The 16,892-nt window shown below is 37.5% G+C and overlaps 1 protein-coding gene across 1 annotated transcript in view; it reads left to right on the top strand.

Annotated features, from left to right (window-relative positions):
- Window positions 1–3,048: 3,048 nt before the first annotated feature.
- Window positions 3,049–16,892, top strand: part of si:ch211-166a6.5 (clustered mitochondria protein homolog) — an 18,241-nt gene continuing 4,397 nt past the window's right edge. The window contains exons 1-19 of the mRNA XM_043247195.1: window positions 3,049–3,287; window positions 5,877–5,986; window positions 6,160–6,331; window positions 7,613–7,744; window positions 8,457–8,611; window positions 8,688–8,842; window positions 9,161–9,283; window positions 10,724–10,856; window positions 11,259–11,351; window positions 11,779–12,470; window positions 13,301–13,374; window positions 13,472–13,576; window positions 14,102–14,202; window positions 14,596–14,748; window positions 14,829–14,891; window positions 14,981–15,216; window positions 15,298–15,382; window positions 16,245–16,398; window positions 16,474–16,613. Coding sequence (XP_043103130.1) covers window positions 3,242–3,287; window positions 5,877–5,986; window positions 6,160–6,331; window positions 7,613–7,744; window positions 8,457–8,611; window positions 8,688–8,842; window positions 9,161–9,283; window positions 10,724–10,856; window positions 11,259–11,351; window positions 11,779–12,470; window positions 13,301–13,374; window positions 13,472–13,576; window positions 14,102–14,202; window positions 14,596–14,748; window positions 14,829–14,891; window positions 14,981–15,216; window positions 15,298–15,382; window positions 16,245–16,398; window positions 16,474–16,613 — 2,922 coding nt within the window. The 5' untranslated portion in view covers window positions 3,049–3,241. The remainder of the gene's footprint in view (window positions 3,288–5,876; window positions 5,987–6,159; window positions 6,332–7,612; window positions 7,745–8,456; window positions 8,612–8,687; window positions 8,843–9,160; window positions 9,284–10,723; window positions 10,857–11,258; window positions 11,352–11,778; window positions 12,471–13,300; window positions 13,375–13,471; window positions 13,577–14,101; window positions 14,203–14,595; window positions 14,749–14,828; window positions 14,892–14,980; window positions 15,217–15,297; window positions 15,383–16,244; window positions 16,399–16,473; window positions 16,614–16,892) is intronic.

Genomic DNA, 16,892 nt, shown 5'->3' with positions numbered 1-16,892 from the left:
AGCCATCCTAGGTGTATATGACTGACTTCTTTCAGACAAACACAGAGTTTTAAAAAAAATTTATCCTGGCTTGTTGATGCTGGTGGATAGCGGCCATTATTTTGATGCTTTGGGGGTTATCACACGTCCTCTGAAGCAGATCGATGGGCTTTTGCAAAAAAAAAAAAATCTAGTTTTACAATTATAACGTAAATAACGGACCGATTGAGCGCCGAGTTCCGGCTTCTTGGCTGACTTCTGACTCAACGCATGATGTAAGACGAGTCATAGGTCAGCCAAGAAGCGTTCTCACGGAAAATAACATGAGTCAGTCATTTACGTTATAATTTTAAAACTAGAAGTATTTTTGTTACAAAAACCCATCGATCTGCTTCAGAGCACAAGTGATAACCCCCCGAAGGCGTATAGGTTAGTTTTACGTCCCAGTACTTGTGGATATATCTGATTTATGGAGCTTCAGAATAACGGCCACTATCCACCAGCATTAACAAACTCGGAAGAGCCCTGATACATTTGTAGAAAAACTGACGGTTCGTCTGAAACAAAGAAGTCAAAAAACACCTAGGATGGCTTGAGGGACAGTAAAATATGGGGTAATTTTTTTATTTTTGGGTGAACTATAACTGATTTTTTTTTTTTCCTGCAGCGTTTAATTATTAGTAATTAAAACAATATTTTATCATTTAAGATTGTGCTCTTTTATAATTTTTAAAAACCTCATTGTGTAAGATATGAAGAGTTTATTTCTCTTTATTATTAAAGTTTATTTGCAAAAACAAGAAAAAATCTTTTTTTTTTTTTGCTAAAAGAACAATTCACACAGTGTGTGTGTGTGTGTTTAATTTTTTTTCATGTAATTTCAATCAAATTATAGTATAATATTATGCAAAAAAACAAAACTTTATTCTCGTAAAAATAGGCAAAAATCTTCAATTAAAGAACAAAAAACATTTTGTTAGCATAATGTGTATTTTGTGTATATGCATTATGTATACACACAGTATACATTTTAAAAAATATTGACATGTATTTACATTCTAGAATATTTATATTCATATAATTAATTTTAACAATTCATATATTTATTGAATAAACATATTTTTTCCAAATATATTCATGTGTGTGTTTATATGTGCATAATATACAGAGCACACATACATATGCAAACAAACATTTATTTAGTGTGAGATTAATCGTTTGACAGCACTAATTTATATATTCAATAAAAGTCTTGTCAAATGCATAGATGCGGATTTATGATATTGACAATAATGACTTGTTTGCAAAGGGAAGTCGAACTTCAATTGAGTTCCGCAGCCGTTATTTCTCGTTTTCTTTTCATAGACCGCATGAGTGGTTTGAATGTGACTGCACGTTACCTAAGAGGTCATTTAGGGAGTAAGACGAGCTCTCTTGAATATTTCTCAACTTGTTAAGTGAGTTTGTAAGGTGGGTCCCTCCCGCGAGCGCTGCACAGTGAAAGCGGATTGTTTCAGAGTCACTTTCGCGAGCTTTGTTATGCGAGGTCGGTGTTACTGTCCACTCAAGTGCTGCTTTTGATGTCCGATCTTCTTTCACAACAAATAAGAGGCAGCAGCTGCTGGGATGCGTTACGTAACCGAGGTGTGCGTGAACGGCCGGAGGTTTCCAGCTAAAACCTGTCACAGAAAAGTCCAGCGGTGAGCAGTACTTGCAGAACCGAGGACTGAAAGAGCTTGAAATCGAGCAAAATTGTTGGATAGGTGTGTGAAGGATTGGGAAATCCGTTACTCCCACACACACACACACACACACACACACACACACACACACACACACACAAGTACGTGCACTTTTCTCTAAGTAGGTAATTTCTTTGACTACCCGGCAATTTTGAGTCATCCGGAGAATCAAATGTCCTGGTTTTCTTCGCCAAACCCCTCCAAATTCCTACTGCTTTTACTTTCTTTTACAAGCATCTTTTTCTTTTTTTTTGAATGAAGTCCATTTTCAGGAGCATTAAGATGTTTATTGTTTAAAGTATCAATACGCTGAAATTCTCAAATGTTTTAATTACTGAAATCTGCCTTTTAAAATTATATTGAAATGTTTTTTTTCTGCATTGCAGTGATTATTTCTCCTGTAAATATTGAAATTAATTTAAAAAAAGGTTTTTTTAGCAGTAAACAAATGCCTGTTTTTATGAGCATTAAATTTATTTTGCATTGTGAGGATATTTTCGTAGCATTTTAATTTTTTTTATTATTTTTTTTTCAAATTTAGGATTGAAAAATCGATGGTGTATAATTGTTATATGTATAACAGTGTTACTGTAGTAGTATTTATATAATTTATAGTTATTATAGTTATTATATAGCAAAAGTGTTTCAACCTCTTATATATGTAGTATAATATAGTCATTAATGATTTTTTTTTTTTTTTTTAATATATATATATTTTTTTTAATTGTTTTTATTTTTATGTCCATTTTGGTTTTCATTTAATCATTTTTGTGTTTCAAAACAATTAAATTGCCAAGGCGACTTTTCTAATATTGATGTTATTTGATTAAAAATATTTGATGGTGCATTTTATTTTTCCCTTATTTCCAGTTAATAACTTAAGTGCTTTACCTAAACGTCTTTCAATTAGTTGCAAAGGCAACATTTCTAAGTTCTTCTTTTTTTTTACTTGCATTTTTATTTTAGTTTTTTTTTAGACCCATTTTAATTGTTCGTTTTTTTCCCCCAACGCCTAATTTTAGTGTATATGTATATTATTTCAGGTGAGAAAGTTAATGATTATAACCCTGATATGTATGCATTGCATGGGAATTATGAGGTTAATTGCGACGACAACGGCATGAATTGTGTGTTATTTAATGCATTTATATGTTCATTTTGTGCTGTATGCATTTGATGTTTGGTGAGATTCTGTGTGTGTGTGTGTGTGTGTGTGTGTGTGTGTGTGTAGGATCCTTCCCTGCCCTGAGGGAAGTCAGAGGGGGAGGGTAAACACTCACTGATCTCTCGCAAAATGGAGTGAAGCGTCACGCCCAGCTAAACATGCCTGCTGTGGGCCGAGAGAGAGAGTGGGAGGAGAGGAAGCTCTGCCAGCACTGGAGGGAGTGGCCGGTCGAAGGAAAGGAATGACAAACTAAAAAGACGTGTTGGGTCAGTCACACCTGACAGCTCTCCGAACACACTGCGTCCACAATCAAACAGCAAACCAGCAGCCACAGAGAGAGAAAACCACAGCAGACATGAGGGACACGGCCAAGAAAGGAAACGGAGAGAAGAGAACTATGGGTAAGAGTTGAGTTGCTCTGATTCATTCCAGTCTCCTCCCTCTCTCTCTCAACTTCTTCCTGATGTTTTCTCATCGCTTCGGATCAAGCTTTCCTTGGTGTTTGTGGGAAAAGTTTGGTGCGCACAGTGAGAAGCTGAAGTCATGCATGCGTTACGTGCATTAAAACACGAAGATGGGGTTATATTTAAGGTGCTGCACTTTAGAATGAAACTTTCACTATCTCTCTCTCTCTCTCTCTCTCTGCAAAACAAATAGCAAACCTCACCTTTGACCTCCTGGCGCATTTGTCTGTCTGTTCGTTCGCTTCTGTGGCTCTTCGCTGCTCGCGTTAAACTGAGGAGGCAGATGTGTGAGATTCCTCAGACTCGTCTGTTTTTGGGAGCGTGGTACTCTCGGGGCAAACGCACGTCAGCGTCGGTTGAGCTGGTCCTGATCGTGTCCCACTCGATGCTACCCAAACCATTTTTCTGGTGAAAATCAACGCTTGTGCACTAATGTTCCCCCTAAACTTTTCACTTCACCGCTCGGAGGAAACCGAAAGGCAGTAGTTCTGCATGGACTGATCTTTTTTTTTTTTTTTTTGAGGGAAATTTGTAATCTGCAGTTCACATTTTCCGCGCTTATTTTATTTTAGTTTAAAAAAAGCAATTTTATAGATCTAAAAAGTTTAGGGAGTTTTTTTTTTTTATAATTGCATGCACAATTTACCTAACTATGAAAATTGCAATTATTATTTATTTGTTTTGTTTTTAGTGCAAATTTAATTTTTTTTTTATTTTTTTTATTATCTGAAATTATTTTTTTGTTGACAATAAATGATATGTATCCATTTATTCATAACTTCTTATATTTGTTGAATTTTGAATGTGTTTTTATATGTATGTTGATATATGGCTTTAGCTTTCTCCATTACAGTAAAAAAAAATACAGCTAAGAGATTAATCAAAACTAGCTAAAAGTTGCAGAACTATATTCATGACCGTTTCCAGTTCTGTGAAAATCTTTCATGCTCTTGATCATGATATTCCACCTCGACTTATTCCGGGTGAATTGTACAAGCATCTGTAAATGAATAAAAGCTAGTTATCTGAAAAGCGAGCGACAGACTCAGAAAGGCAGGTCCACAGATGAATCCAAATGCCCATCATTCATAAAATTCTACACATGCCCCAACCGCACCGCCTTTTGTTTATTCCATTTTTTCTCATTCCAGTTATGGATAGTGGTAATAAATAGCACACCCAGTTCCATTTAACACACTTTAATATCATTAAATGCATTTCTGCTTAACCGCAGAAGAAATGTGGCAGATTTTATATTCACTACAGCCTAGGAAGTGCACGTGAATCGTAGACAATAGTCTTTGTGTTGAAGAGCGATGATGCATCTCATCCTGAAAGCTGCTGTTTTTTTTTCGTTTGACGCCGTTTGATGGTTGAATGAGAGACGTTTTTCTCGCTGACGTCCAGCGAGTCTCAGAAGTAGTATCTGCCGTGAGGGAGTGTGGCGTATTAGTGCTAGTAATAGCCGCTCACGCTCTCGTTAGCCAGGGGGAGGTTTGGAAGATGTCTGGACAAGCTCATGCCGTATCAAGCCGAGTCTTGCTGTTAATAGAGATCTCAGACTTGCCTACAAATCCAACAAGAGAGACTCAGATCTGTGGCTCTAATGGATGTCGTATGTGATTTCATTCACATCCATCTGAGCCTATATAAAAGTATATAATACCAGATGGGAATACTGTGGTGCTCTGATATACACTACAAGTCAAACATTTGGACAAATGTGAAAAAAATTATTAAATCTAAAGCTAGCATAAATATGGAAAAATTTAGTTTTTGGAGACGAATATAAAAATATCTAATACAAAACCATTTTTTAATAAAGTTTTCTTATTTAATTTTGTTTTATCACAATTTTCCGACTTCATTGACATTTTCTCCTCAAACTGTAATTAATTATTTAAACTACTTAAATTAAGTAGAAAATATAAAAACAGAGGATTGAAATATTTTTCTTACAGTTGTGCTTCTCGATTATTTAATGAATGTTCAAATATTATTACAGGAAAATAAAATAAATCAAAGAAAAAAATAGTTTATTGCGCTGTGGTTTTATTTTATTTTTGTATTTTGGAAGTGTTTTTGAAGATTTTTCTCAAGAAACTTAAAACAAGAAAATAAAAACAAAGAAAAAGAGAGAAAATAAATACGTTCTTTTAAAAATGTGTTTATTGTGCTATGAAAAGTTCAAGCTTTTAATTATTATTATTATTATTATTATTAAGATATTTTTTACAGGAAAGTTTCAAAAATGCATTAAAATGTGCTTTTGTGCTCCGTGAGTTTTATTTGTTTTTGTTAGTTTTTTTGTACATATGCCTAACACATTGTAATTCAGGGCAGCATGCCTACAAAAACATGGTAGTACCATGGCACAATTGCGTCGATGGATTCTGGGATGGAAAACCACCTTTTCCTCCATTTCTTTCGTGACATTTGCACAGATTTCCCAACTCTCTTATGCAACTCCTGTTTTGGCTCGAAGCACATTTTTGGGCTCATATTTGACCCCCTTCACTCCTGCAGATGTCTCATGTTCAGCCAATGGGAAAAAAGCTACCGAAAGGAAGAAAGATGATGATGGATCATTTCCAGTGAAAATTCAGGGTGCGGCTGTGGAACCCTTCGAGCTGCAGGTGAGCTGTAGTCCAGTTAACATCCACGAATCGAGTGTAACCTCGCATTTAGTAGTTTGGTTTGTGTTGATCGGCAATGCAAAGATGTTCAAATATGTCTGGCAGATGCAAAGCGCGCGTCCTCCGTTAATGCTGGGTTTGTGTCTTCTGTGCTGGTAATGTTTGATCTGCAGGTTCATGGATTCTGGCTGGTCCAGGATGCCATCGTGACCCTTCTGGGCCGAGAGGAGGTGGCACCGCGCACGTCTGTTGCTTTGGCCCTTTCAGGTGTGACCCTCGACCCCATGACAGAGCTCCAGGACGTCAAGGGCTTCAAAGCTGGAGTCACTCTCCGTCTAATGGAAGGTAAACAGAAAGACCTTCCATTTGAGGATATTTGCTATTTAAATATACATGGGTATGATATTTGGTCGGGAACCCTATTAATTATCTACCAAAGTCCAGCTTGACCGCTTTAAACTGTTGAGAACAGCTGATTTCCATCGAATTTAATTAATCATTAAAGTTTGTCATATTTTATAATTCCAAAACAATTCATCAGTAAATCATATTGTATAGTAGATCATTTGAATTGGGACACAAACTTATTCTCAAATCTGTCTGCATTTTAATTCATTTGGTAACTTATTTTAGTATTATTTATATTAAAGATTTTTAATGTAATTATAGCATAATATACTATTTATAGTAACATTTTGAAAATGCCTTTTTATATATATTCAGTTTTCATTCATTTTTTTTTTTTTTTAAATAAATGGTTACATTTTAAGTTGTAGTTTATTTTAGATTTAGTTTTAGTTAATTTAGTACTTAAACATGTTTCAAATATATTTACTTCATTTTTAGTAATTATTTTAATTTAGTAATTTAGTAATCTTGTATTAAGAAGGTTAAGATATTTGTTTCAGGAAAATAAAAATGCTTTTTTGCACTCACAAATTTAAGATTTAATTTAATTTAATTTAATTTAATTTAATTTAATTTAATTTAATTTAATTTAATTTAATTTAATTTTTTTCAAAATAATTTTGAATAGTTTTTCTTTACAATAACCCTGATTTAGTATTTAGACTCTAGCTAATCTAGTAATCATCAACCATGTGTTTTTATTGCTGGTCCAAGATGTTCAACCAGACCACCCCTCTGCGGCTGATAGTCCATCTTGACCAGTTAACCCGACCCAAAACCAGTTTGACCGCCTGAAGTGAGAATGTGCGGCTGGTAACTGGTTTGTTGCGAGTCAAAGGTGGTCTACAACCTATCCAGGTTAGGCTGGTCAACCTACTTGACCCAGCTAGAAACCAGCCACCATGTTCCAAAATGCGGCAAGCCGTTTAAACTGGTTTTAGCGATAATTTCCAAAGGGATCAGTGGGGTTTTTGTTATTCTGGTTTTGCAACTTCTTGATTTCATTGCAAATCATTTGATGGCAAACTAATGAGTCTTTTCTCTGAGCCAAGTGAGTCACATGGTGCTCATTATGAGCAGTGTGGGAAAATAAATGATAGAATAGAAACAGTTATTGCTCACTGTATAAATCATAGTTTTACAAGACGAGACGCCTTGAAATTCAGCAGATCAATAGCCTGATTCTGGTATCATGAAGTGCTCTTGTGTGTGTTACAGAGCCGTACTCGCCCCGATCGGCACAGGCTCATCTGGCACGAGTGCAGGAGATGCTGAAAGCTGTCAGACCTCAAGACGCCTTGATGGAGGGACGATCCCCCACTGTACTGAACACACTCACCCAGACGGCCGGTAACAAATACACTCACATTTCATTTGCTATTGATATAATTACGTTGATCATTATATCAACTTAATACTGTAACTCAAATTTCTACATTGTTATTAGTAGTACTGTTTTTTTCATTATTATTTTAGGAACTTAATGAAATTATTTTGGTAACATTGGAACCTGGCCATGTTCCCAGCATGCTTTGCGTGGGATTATCATATATATGTTACTAATATTTTAGGTATTGTTTTTAATAATCACATTGTCACTTGCGTTGATCAAATTTATATGAAATTTATATCAAATTTAGTGTTTTTTTTCTAATATTATATTTTATTTTAAAATGTAGTAGTTTTACTTTTAGTCAATGAGCGTTTTACATATATATATTTTTTAATTTTAGCACTTTTGTCATTTGTAATATTTCTATACAGCTTTAATTTAAGTTTTAGCTATTTTTGCCACTTAGTAGCGAAGGTAACATTTCTAATTTTTCATCTAATATTTATATTTTATTTCAGCTTAATTAATGACTGAAAACTGTTTAAGTTTTAGTTTTATTTAACAGTAACAGCACTGATCCAGTATCTTGAAAACTTTGTCTTTGTGCACAAATGTTATCATTAAACAGTGCTTTTATTCAGTATATCCTCTAAATAATTTAAAATGCATTATTTTTTTTAAGCCCATGGCAATGAGACTGACTGTGTGTTTTATGTGTGTGTGTATCAGAAGCCCCTCCCACTCAGCACTCGTCAAAGAACAAACGAGCCAATAGTAAGACAGAACAGTCTGCTGAAGTCCCGCCTCCTCCTGCCTACATTCTACCTGGAGTTTCAGAACTTCCTCCTCTGACGACCCTGCTGCCCACCAACACACACAGCGAGGTATGTATCGAATACACACAAATAAATCTTCAGGTTTTTGGCTTTGTTTTTCACTCTCAAACCGCTTCTCCTAAAGGCTCCCAGTTACCTGCTTGACCTGTCACTCAGCTGCTGGAACCCTCCCCCTGGTTTCCGGAAACTGCAAGGTGACTTCATGTACATCAGTGTCCACACTCTGGAGGGCAAGCAGTGTGACATCACTTCCTGCCCACGTGGATTCTACATGAACAGGTAAGACATTTGACAAAGATGTAGCTTACCTAGATAACTTTCTAAAATCAGTGTTTTTGCATACAGTTTTGCATACTATTTTTTTTAAAATATAGTAGATATTACACAATATATACTAGTTTTTGCATAAAGAAAAAGTTCTAAAAAAATAAATAATAATCACCCAATAATGTAATTTTTAATTTGTGGCATATTCTCAGAATGATAAGACATTTTTTTCTAAAAAAAAAAAAAAACATGCTGGCATGGCATTGATAAATGATAATAATCTAATTCCTTCAATCGTTCTCAAAAACCAAGCTGTATTTTGTCTTTTAGGTCTACCCTCGAAGTGTTTGACCCTCGTCCTGCTCAGTCGACTCCAGTGTGTCACTGTCTGACTGACCTGCTGTCCCACATCAGCCCACAGTTCAAACACAACCTGAGCACACTGCGGCACAGGTGACGTGCACACACACTCACACACTCACTCACTCACACTCACTCACTCACTCAATCACACACTCACTCACTCACACTCACTCACACTCACTCACACACTCACTCACTCACACACACACACACACACACTCACTCACTCACTCACTCACTCACTCACTCACTCACTCACTCACTCACTCACTCACTCACTCACTCACTCACTCACTCACTCACTCACTCACTCACTCACACACTCACTCACTCACTCACACACTCACTCACTCACTGACACACTCACTCACTCACTCACTCACTCACACACACACTCACACACTCACTCACACACACACACACACACACACTCACACACTCACACACACACACACACACACTCACTCACTCACTCACTCACTCACTCACACACTCACTCACTCACACTCACTCACTCACACACACACCTCACTCACACTCACTCACACACTCACTCACTCACTCACTCACACTCACTCACTCACTCACACACTCACTCACTCACACTCACACACTCACTCACTCACACTCACTCACTCACTCACACTCACTCACTTACTCACTCACTCACTCACTCACTCACTCACTCACTCACACACTCACTCACTCACTCACTCACTCACACTCACTCACCACTCACTCACACACACTCACTCACTCACTCACTCACTCACTCACTCACTCACTCACTCACTGGCACTCACACACACACACACACACACACTCACACACACACACTCACACACACACACTCACTCACTCACACACACACTCACTCACTCACTCACACACACACACACTCACACGCACGCACTCACTCACTCACACGCACTCACACACACACGCACTCACACACTCATTCACTCACATACACTCACACTCACACACACTCACTCACTCACACACTCACACACACTCACTCACTCACTCACTCACACTCACTCACTCACAATCACTCACAATCACTCACTCACACACTCTCTCTCACTCACTCTCTCACTCACTCTCACTCTCACTCACTCACTCCACTCACACACACACACACACACACACACACACTCACTCACACACTCTCTCTCATTCACTCTCACTCTCTCACTCACTCACTCACACACACACTCACTCACTCACTCACACACACACACACACACACACACACACACACACACACACACACACACACACACACACTCTCTCTCTCACTCACTCTCTCACTCACTCACTCACTCACTCATTTACACACACACACTCTCTCTCTCACTCACTCTCACTCTCTCACTCACTCACTCACTCACACACACACACACACACACACACACACACACACACACACACTCACTCACTCACTCACTCACTCACTCACTCACTCACTCACTCACTCACTCTCACATGTATGTCAGTATAGTTGATTGAGCGTTTCTGTCCATTCAGGCCGTCTCTGCCGGCTGAGGAGGCACTGTCCACTCCGTACCGCACACTCAGCTGGCTGGGCATCTCCTCACTTCACTCACACAAACCCAGCTTCAGCGGCCGGCTGGGTCTGGACCGGGACCTCAATGCACAGGTGCTCAAACGCAAATCTCTTTATTGCCATGAGTGTGCAATAAATAACGAGGCATTAAAATGCAACAATATTAAAACAAAAAAATAGCAGTAATGAAAAAATGTATATTAAGTCAAATGTTTAGGGATGCACTGAAATGAAAATTCTTGAAAATGAAATATTTTTTTACTGTGTATTTTGACAGTTTTTTTCACCATTGCATGAATTAAATAGGCAAAATGTACTTTATAACTTGCTTTTCAAAGAACAACAAAAAATACAAAAAAAATGGTCTCAGATTTACTCTCTATACCTGTCTATTCACATTGGTTTGTCATATTGTCTGTCTGTGTGTGTGTGTGTGTGTGTGTGTGTGTGTGTGTGTGTGCACTGCATGTCAATCAAGTTTTCTTTGTATTTCAGGCTCCAGACTGGAATAAAGAACTTCAAGCAGCCAGAGATCTTCCTCAGAGGAGTCTGGAGGAGAGACTTCAGAGAGACCGAGCGTTACTGCAGGTTTGAGTTTGCCTAGATATTCAGATATCTGCTGTTTATATATACAGCTCATTATTATTACTGCAGACTAAACCGAACTCCTATCCTCCTCCTAAAACAAAACATACTATATTCATTTATGAATTTTTATCTTTGAGAATGTCATCATAGGGATGTTTTTTTCAGTTGTTTAATTTAAAGTGATTATTTTGTCTTTACAGTATAATTAAGTAAACACAAACTAAACCGACCACACAGGCTCATCTAAACAACTCAGCACTAGCTTATAGATGCATATATATGTATATATGTGTGTGTGTATATATATATATATATATATATATATATATATATATATATATATATATATATATATATACATTGCATTGCATGAAAACCATAGTTTTTAAAGTTTCCACGTCTTACTTTTCATTGCCTGTTCTCTCAGGTGAACAGTGCTTTTGTGTGGGCTGTCGCTCAGGCGGCAGAGAAGGTGATCGATGGTTTCGTTGACTCAGTCAACGGTTCTCACGAGGACCCGGCGTTCTTATGCGGCGGTGTGTTCATGAGTATGCCGGCACACAGAGACCAAATGCTGGGAGGAGAGCGGAGTCACAGAGCCGCTCAGCGCCACGAGCTGCGGTGTGTCCAGGCTTACAGCGACCTGGACGGAGACCTCCAAAACCTGCACACCATTCCCACAGCGCTGGCCGACTACCGCGGCGTCCGGCTGTCTGCGCAGGGCCTGGCCCCGGGTATTCAGGGCCCCGAGCAGGCTGAGGTTCCCAATGGCCTTTTATACGGCTACAGCGCAGGGCCACTGGAAAATCCATCGAGACGGAAACTCCTAGAGCTGCTGGCTCAGTCCGCAAAGGCTCTTTCTCTGCAAAGACATGCGGTTCTGGGGTCGACCGGGCATCAGCTGCCCCTCTTCACCTCTGTAGATGCCCAGGGGATTCTGGGGGCCGATGGTCGCTATTACCTGCTGGATGTGTATCGTACAATGCCAGCTGATGCCAACTTCCATGTAGAAGAAGACGGAGAAGGAGGAGGAGAAACGGAGGGGAGTTTTCCCAGACGGTACCCTCACGTTTTGTGTCGGTTACGGCCGGAGCTAGTGAAGGCGTTCATTCAACACAAGTGAGTTTTAAAGGTTTCCCAAGTGCTTTCATTGGTTGATCAAACAGATAGACCCGCCCCCAATTCCACGCCGTTGGTTGAGCCAGTGTTGGCTTGTAAGAATGTTACAACAAAACATTTGTCTTTCTAGCTGTATTATAATCTGAAATAATGAAACAGAAATCAAATGTAAACATTGGATGGAAATAATTGGAAATATAATAGTGTACTAACTGGAAATAAAAAGTCAAACTGAAAAGAAATAAACCTAAATAATAATATTTAAAATAAACAAAAAATACAAAAAATAAAAAAATGACTACAAATGTAGCTAAAATTAATATAGAGTATATAAATATAGAGTATATCATTTTTTTTAATGATCAAAAATAATATGTATTATTTATATGAAAGTATATTAGTGTATACACTAATATATACACTAATATACTAATAGTACTAATAGTAACGCTGCATTCTATGTTGTCATTGAATCAGTTTTTGTGCGTCTAAGAATTAACATATGTATATTAATTGAGTTTTAAGTTTCTCAAGTCCTTCCATTGGTCGATTAAACTGATAGCCCCTCCCCCAAGTTCCCATTGAAACTTACTGTCTGCATTGCCTGAGGGAATTGGCTTTTGTACTAAAAATCTACATTGTTTATAAAAAATGTGAATGTTTATTGCAGCAATGTATAATGCATCATATCGTAAACAAGCAACAGTTATTAATGCTTGAATCAAACCACACAAACTAATAATAATATATATATAAGGCTTGGATATTAAACTGGATATTTATATTTTGTTAATCTGTGTACGTGAACACGATTCGTCTTGATGTTTCAGACACGCTCAGTTCTCGCAGCGAGTGAAGGCTCACATGGAGGAGAACGGAGGCGTGGAAGAGTGCATGACATCCGGTGAGAGCCAAAGCAAGAGTTCACGTTCACGGTGTTGAACTGTGTGTCTGAGATGTTTAACAGGAATAGCCATATGTGCTTATTTGTGTGTTGTCAGCTGATTCTCGGAACATAGACGCGGTCAGAAAAGCTTGCAAAGACGTGGGATCCATCAGTGACATCATCTTCGAGATGCGCTTCAACCCTAATGTCTTCTCCCCAGGTCAGGAAAACATCATACTCGTATAACACAACAATATGCATTAAAACACACTGCACAGAAGCTCTGTACTTGTATACTCTCTATTTAGGCACTATCTTATGAAATGGAACCTAATAAGTAACTCATTTTGAAGACTCATATGTGACTCTGGAACACAAAACCAATCATAAGCGGCATGGGGTATATTTGTAGCGAGTCCAAATAATTTTCATTCATTTTTATGCCAAAAATCAAGTATGCAAATTCAGTAAACATTGTTACATTTGTAAATTTCCTTCCGTAAATATATGTTTTGATCAGTAATATGAACTTCATTTGGAAAGCTTTAAAAACATTGAAAAAAAGTGACCCTAACGACTGGCTTTGTGGTCCAGGGTGCTTGAGATGTAGACAGCTCACCAGATATCGGAGCAGAACAAATATCACGTCCATCTTCGACAGAAATCGCTGTTCGGCTTTTTTACTGCTCAATTTGCATAATTAATGATTTAGTTTGAGACCTTAAATATTGTCTTCTGTCTCTAGGCGTGCAGTTTCCCAGCTCTGACAGCGATGCAGTGGAGCTACAGAAGGAATTATTAAAGGAAGCAGCATCGTTTATCATAAACGACCGGATACCAGAATTTGTGAGTGTATTTGTACACTTCTATATGGCAAAAAAAAAAAAAAAAATTCTGCAAAGACACATTGAATTGATCACAAGTGACAGTATAGACATTTATGATACAATTTTATTTTTTAAATAAATGCTATTCTTATTAACTACAAAGGATTCCTGGAAAATAAAATGTATCACAGTTTCCAAAACTCAGTTTAACATATATTTATATGTTAAATATTTCTTGAGCAGCAAATCAGCATATTAGAATGATTTCTGAAGGATCATGTGACACTGAAGACTGGATTAATTTCAATTTTGAATCACAGGAATAAACTACTGTTTTTACTGTAATTTTACTGTATATTACAATAGATCTAAAAAATTACTTTATTCTGATCAAATTAATGCTTACTTTTAGATGAATGACTGCATTCACGGCACTGACATACCCATGGATGGTGCTTCTTTACGACAAGCCCTCCATCAGAAAGGAATAAACCTCCGCTATCTCGGTCACCTGATCACGTCCATCAGCCAATCAGATCTCAGACATCAACTGAGACACATCACGGTAAACTCTTCGGAATTACATTCAATTGGGGGAGATTTAAAGTTTAGAAAGTGTCCTAATCACATCTTGCCATCTCTCAGAGGTTGGCGTTTGCAGAGATTGTAGTGCGATGTGCGCAGCGGTTCTTCGGTGGCTACATTCAGGTCAGTCTGTAAAGATATTATTATTATTAGGGTTTTTTTTTTATTTGTTCTTTCAAAAGAAAAAAATGTATTTTTTTTTTTTGCCTCAGGGGGTGGAGACGTCTAACCTGTCTGCAGCGGCGAGTCATTTCCTCTGCTGCTTATTGGTTCCACACTTCAGTTCCGCATCAAATGGGGAGGAGTCTAAGAAGCGCTCCAGGAGGCGTGGCCGTGGAGGGGGCGGGGCCACAGACAGCACGGCGTGGACCGCGCTCAGCGGGAATGAACTGTGGAGTCTGATCTGTCAAGATGCTCTAGAAACATACAGACTTAAAGAAGGACTAGGGTGAGCGAAGATCATCCACTCCAAAGGTTTTAACCCTTCCAGGTCTCTCGCACGTCTTCATAAACTAATCTTTTTTTACAGGTCAAGTGTGGACCATCTAGTAGAGCAGTACGGACTCCAGAAGATATCCTTGTTGAGAGAGATGTGCTTGAAGACTGGCATTCAGGTATTGCATTTAACCAGACAATGACTACAGTATTACTGTTTGTGCAGGCAATCATTTTGCTTATAGGGTATGCTAGGCTAGCAGGTTAATCTCTTAGGCTTGACTTTAAATAACACAAGTTTTATCAACAAATGTACTGATTTATTTAAGTACATGTAACTAGAAATGAAAAGCACCAATTACACAAATAAATAATAATATTTTTAATATTACATCTTGGCAAAATATATTGCATCATTTAACAATAGTCAATAAGATTGATTAAATTGAACAAAAGTGACAGTAAAGACATTTATGTTGCAAAAGTAGTGCTGTCTAACCATTAATCATGTTTTATCTCATCCAAAATAAATGTTTTTTTAGTGTATATGGTATTTATTATTTATATATTTAATTGTCTGTATTGTCTATATATTAAATATTTTTATATAGAATAAAATATAATAATAAAATATATAAATTTGTTAATTTTTTCAAAATATATATTGTATATGTGTATTTTTATATACATAATAAAGATTTTTGTAAACATTTTATTTTATTTTGGATGCGATTAATCATTTGTCAGCACTATGCAAAATTATTTAATTATTTATTCTATTTAAAATAAATTGTTCTTTTTAATTTTCAAAAATTGCATTTCACCGGAGACCGGAGTAATGATGCAGAAAATTTAGCAGAAAATACTTATTTTAAATAGCAATACTGTTATGCTGTATTTGCTATATTTTCGATCAAATAAATCCGGCTTTGGTGCAGAAGAAGCATACAGAGCAGTGAAGATCTCAGTTGTTATCTTGTAGTGCGTCTGTGCTGTGACATTTCTGCCTGTGTCACTGAAAAACTCGTTTGTGTCCCACAGCTCCGTCTCAGAGAATACATTCTTGACAATCGCAACAAAGCGCCAATCTCTCCCGACGACGTGCTCAACATCCAGCCCGTCGTCAAGCACATAACCACAACAACCAGCGACGCCACTCGGATGTTTAGGGCCGCTCAGAACAGTCTTCAGAAAGGTACTCACGATCCAGTGTGCAGTAGTTAACCGAGTCGTGTGCGAACAGCCTCCTCTGACCCTGCTCTCTCTGTAGGGTTACTGGAGCAGGCGTACGATCAGCTGAAAGAAGCGGCGTACCTCTTCGGTCGTGTGTGTGATGACCTACATCCTGAAGCCTGCCATTGTCTTAGTCAGCTGGCGAAAGTGGCCTATGTGCAGGGTCATCCTGCTGAGGTGTGTTTGTGTCCACTATCTAGGGTCAAATTAAGGCACTGCCAAATTGTGTTAACCTTTTTTAAAAAATCATAGAAATATGAATAATAAAAACTATGCATTTTATATTTTATAAGTTTATAAATTAACTAGTACTGTTAAACAATTAATTGCAATTACTTGCATCCAAAAAGTTTCCATTTAGACAGTACATATGTGCGTACACTGTGTGTGTGTGTGTATATATATATATATATATATATATATATATATATATATATATATACTACTTGTGTGTGT

The sequence above is a fragment of the Puntigrus tetrazona genome, chromosome 8 (assembly GCF_018831695.1).
Source record: "Puntigrus tetrazona isolate hp1 chromosome 8, ASM1883169v1, whole genome shotgun sequence".
NCBI lineage: Eukaryota > Metazoa > Chordata > Actinopteri > Cypriniformes > Cyprinidae > Puntigrus > Puntigrus tetrazona.
This window is presented reverse-complemented; position numbering and strand designations above follow the sequence as displayed.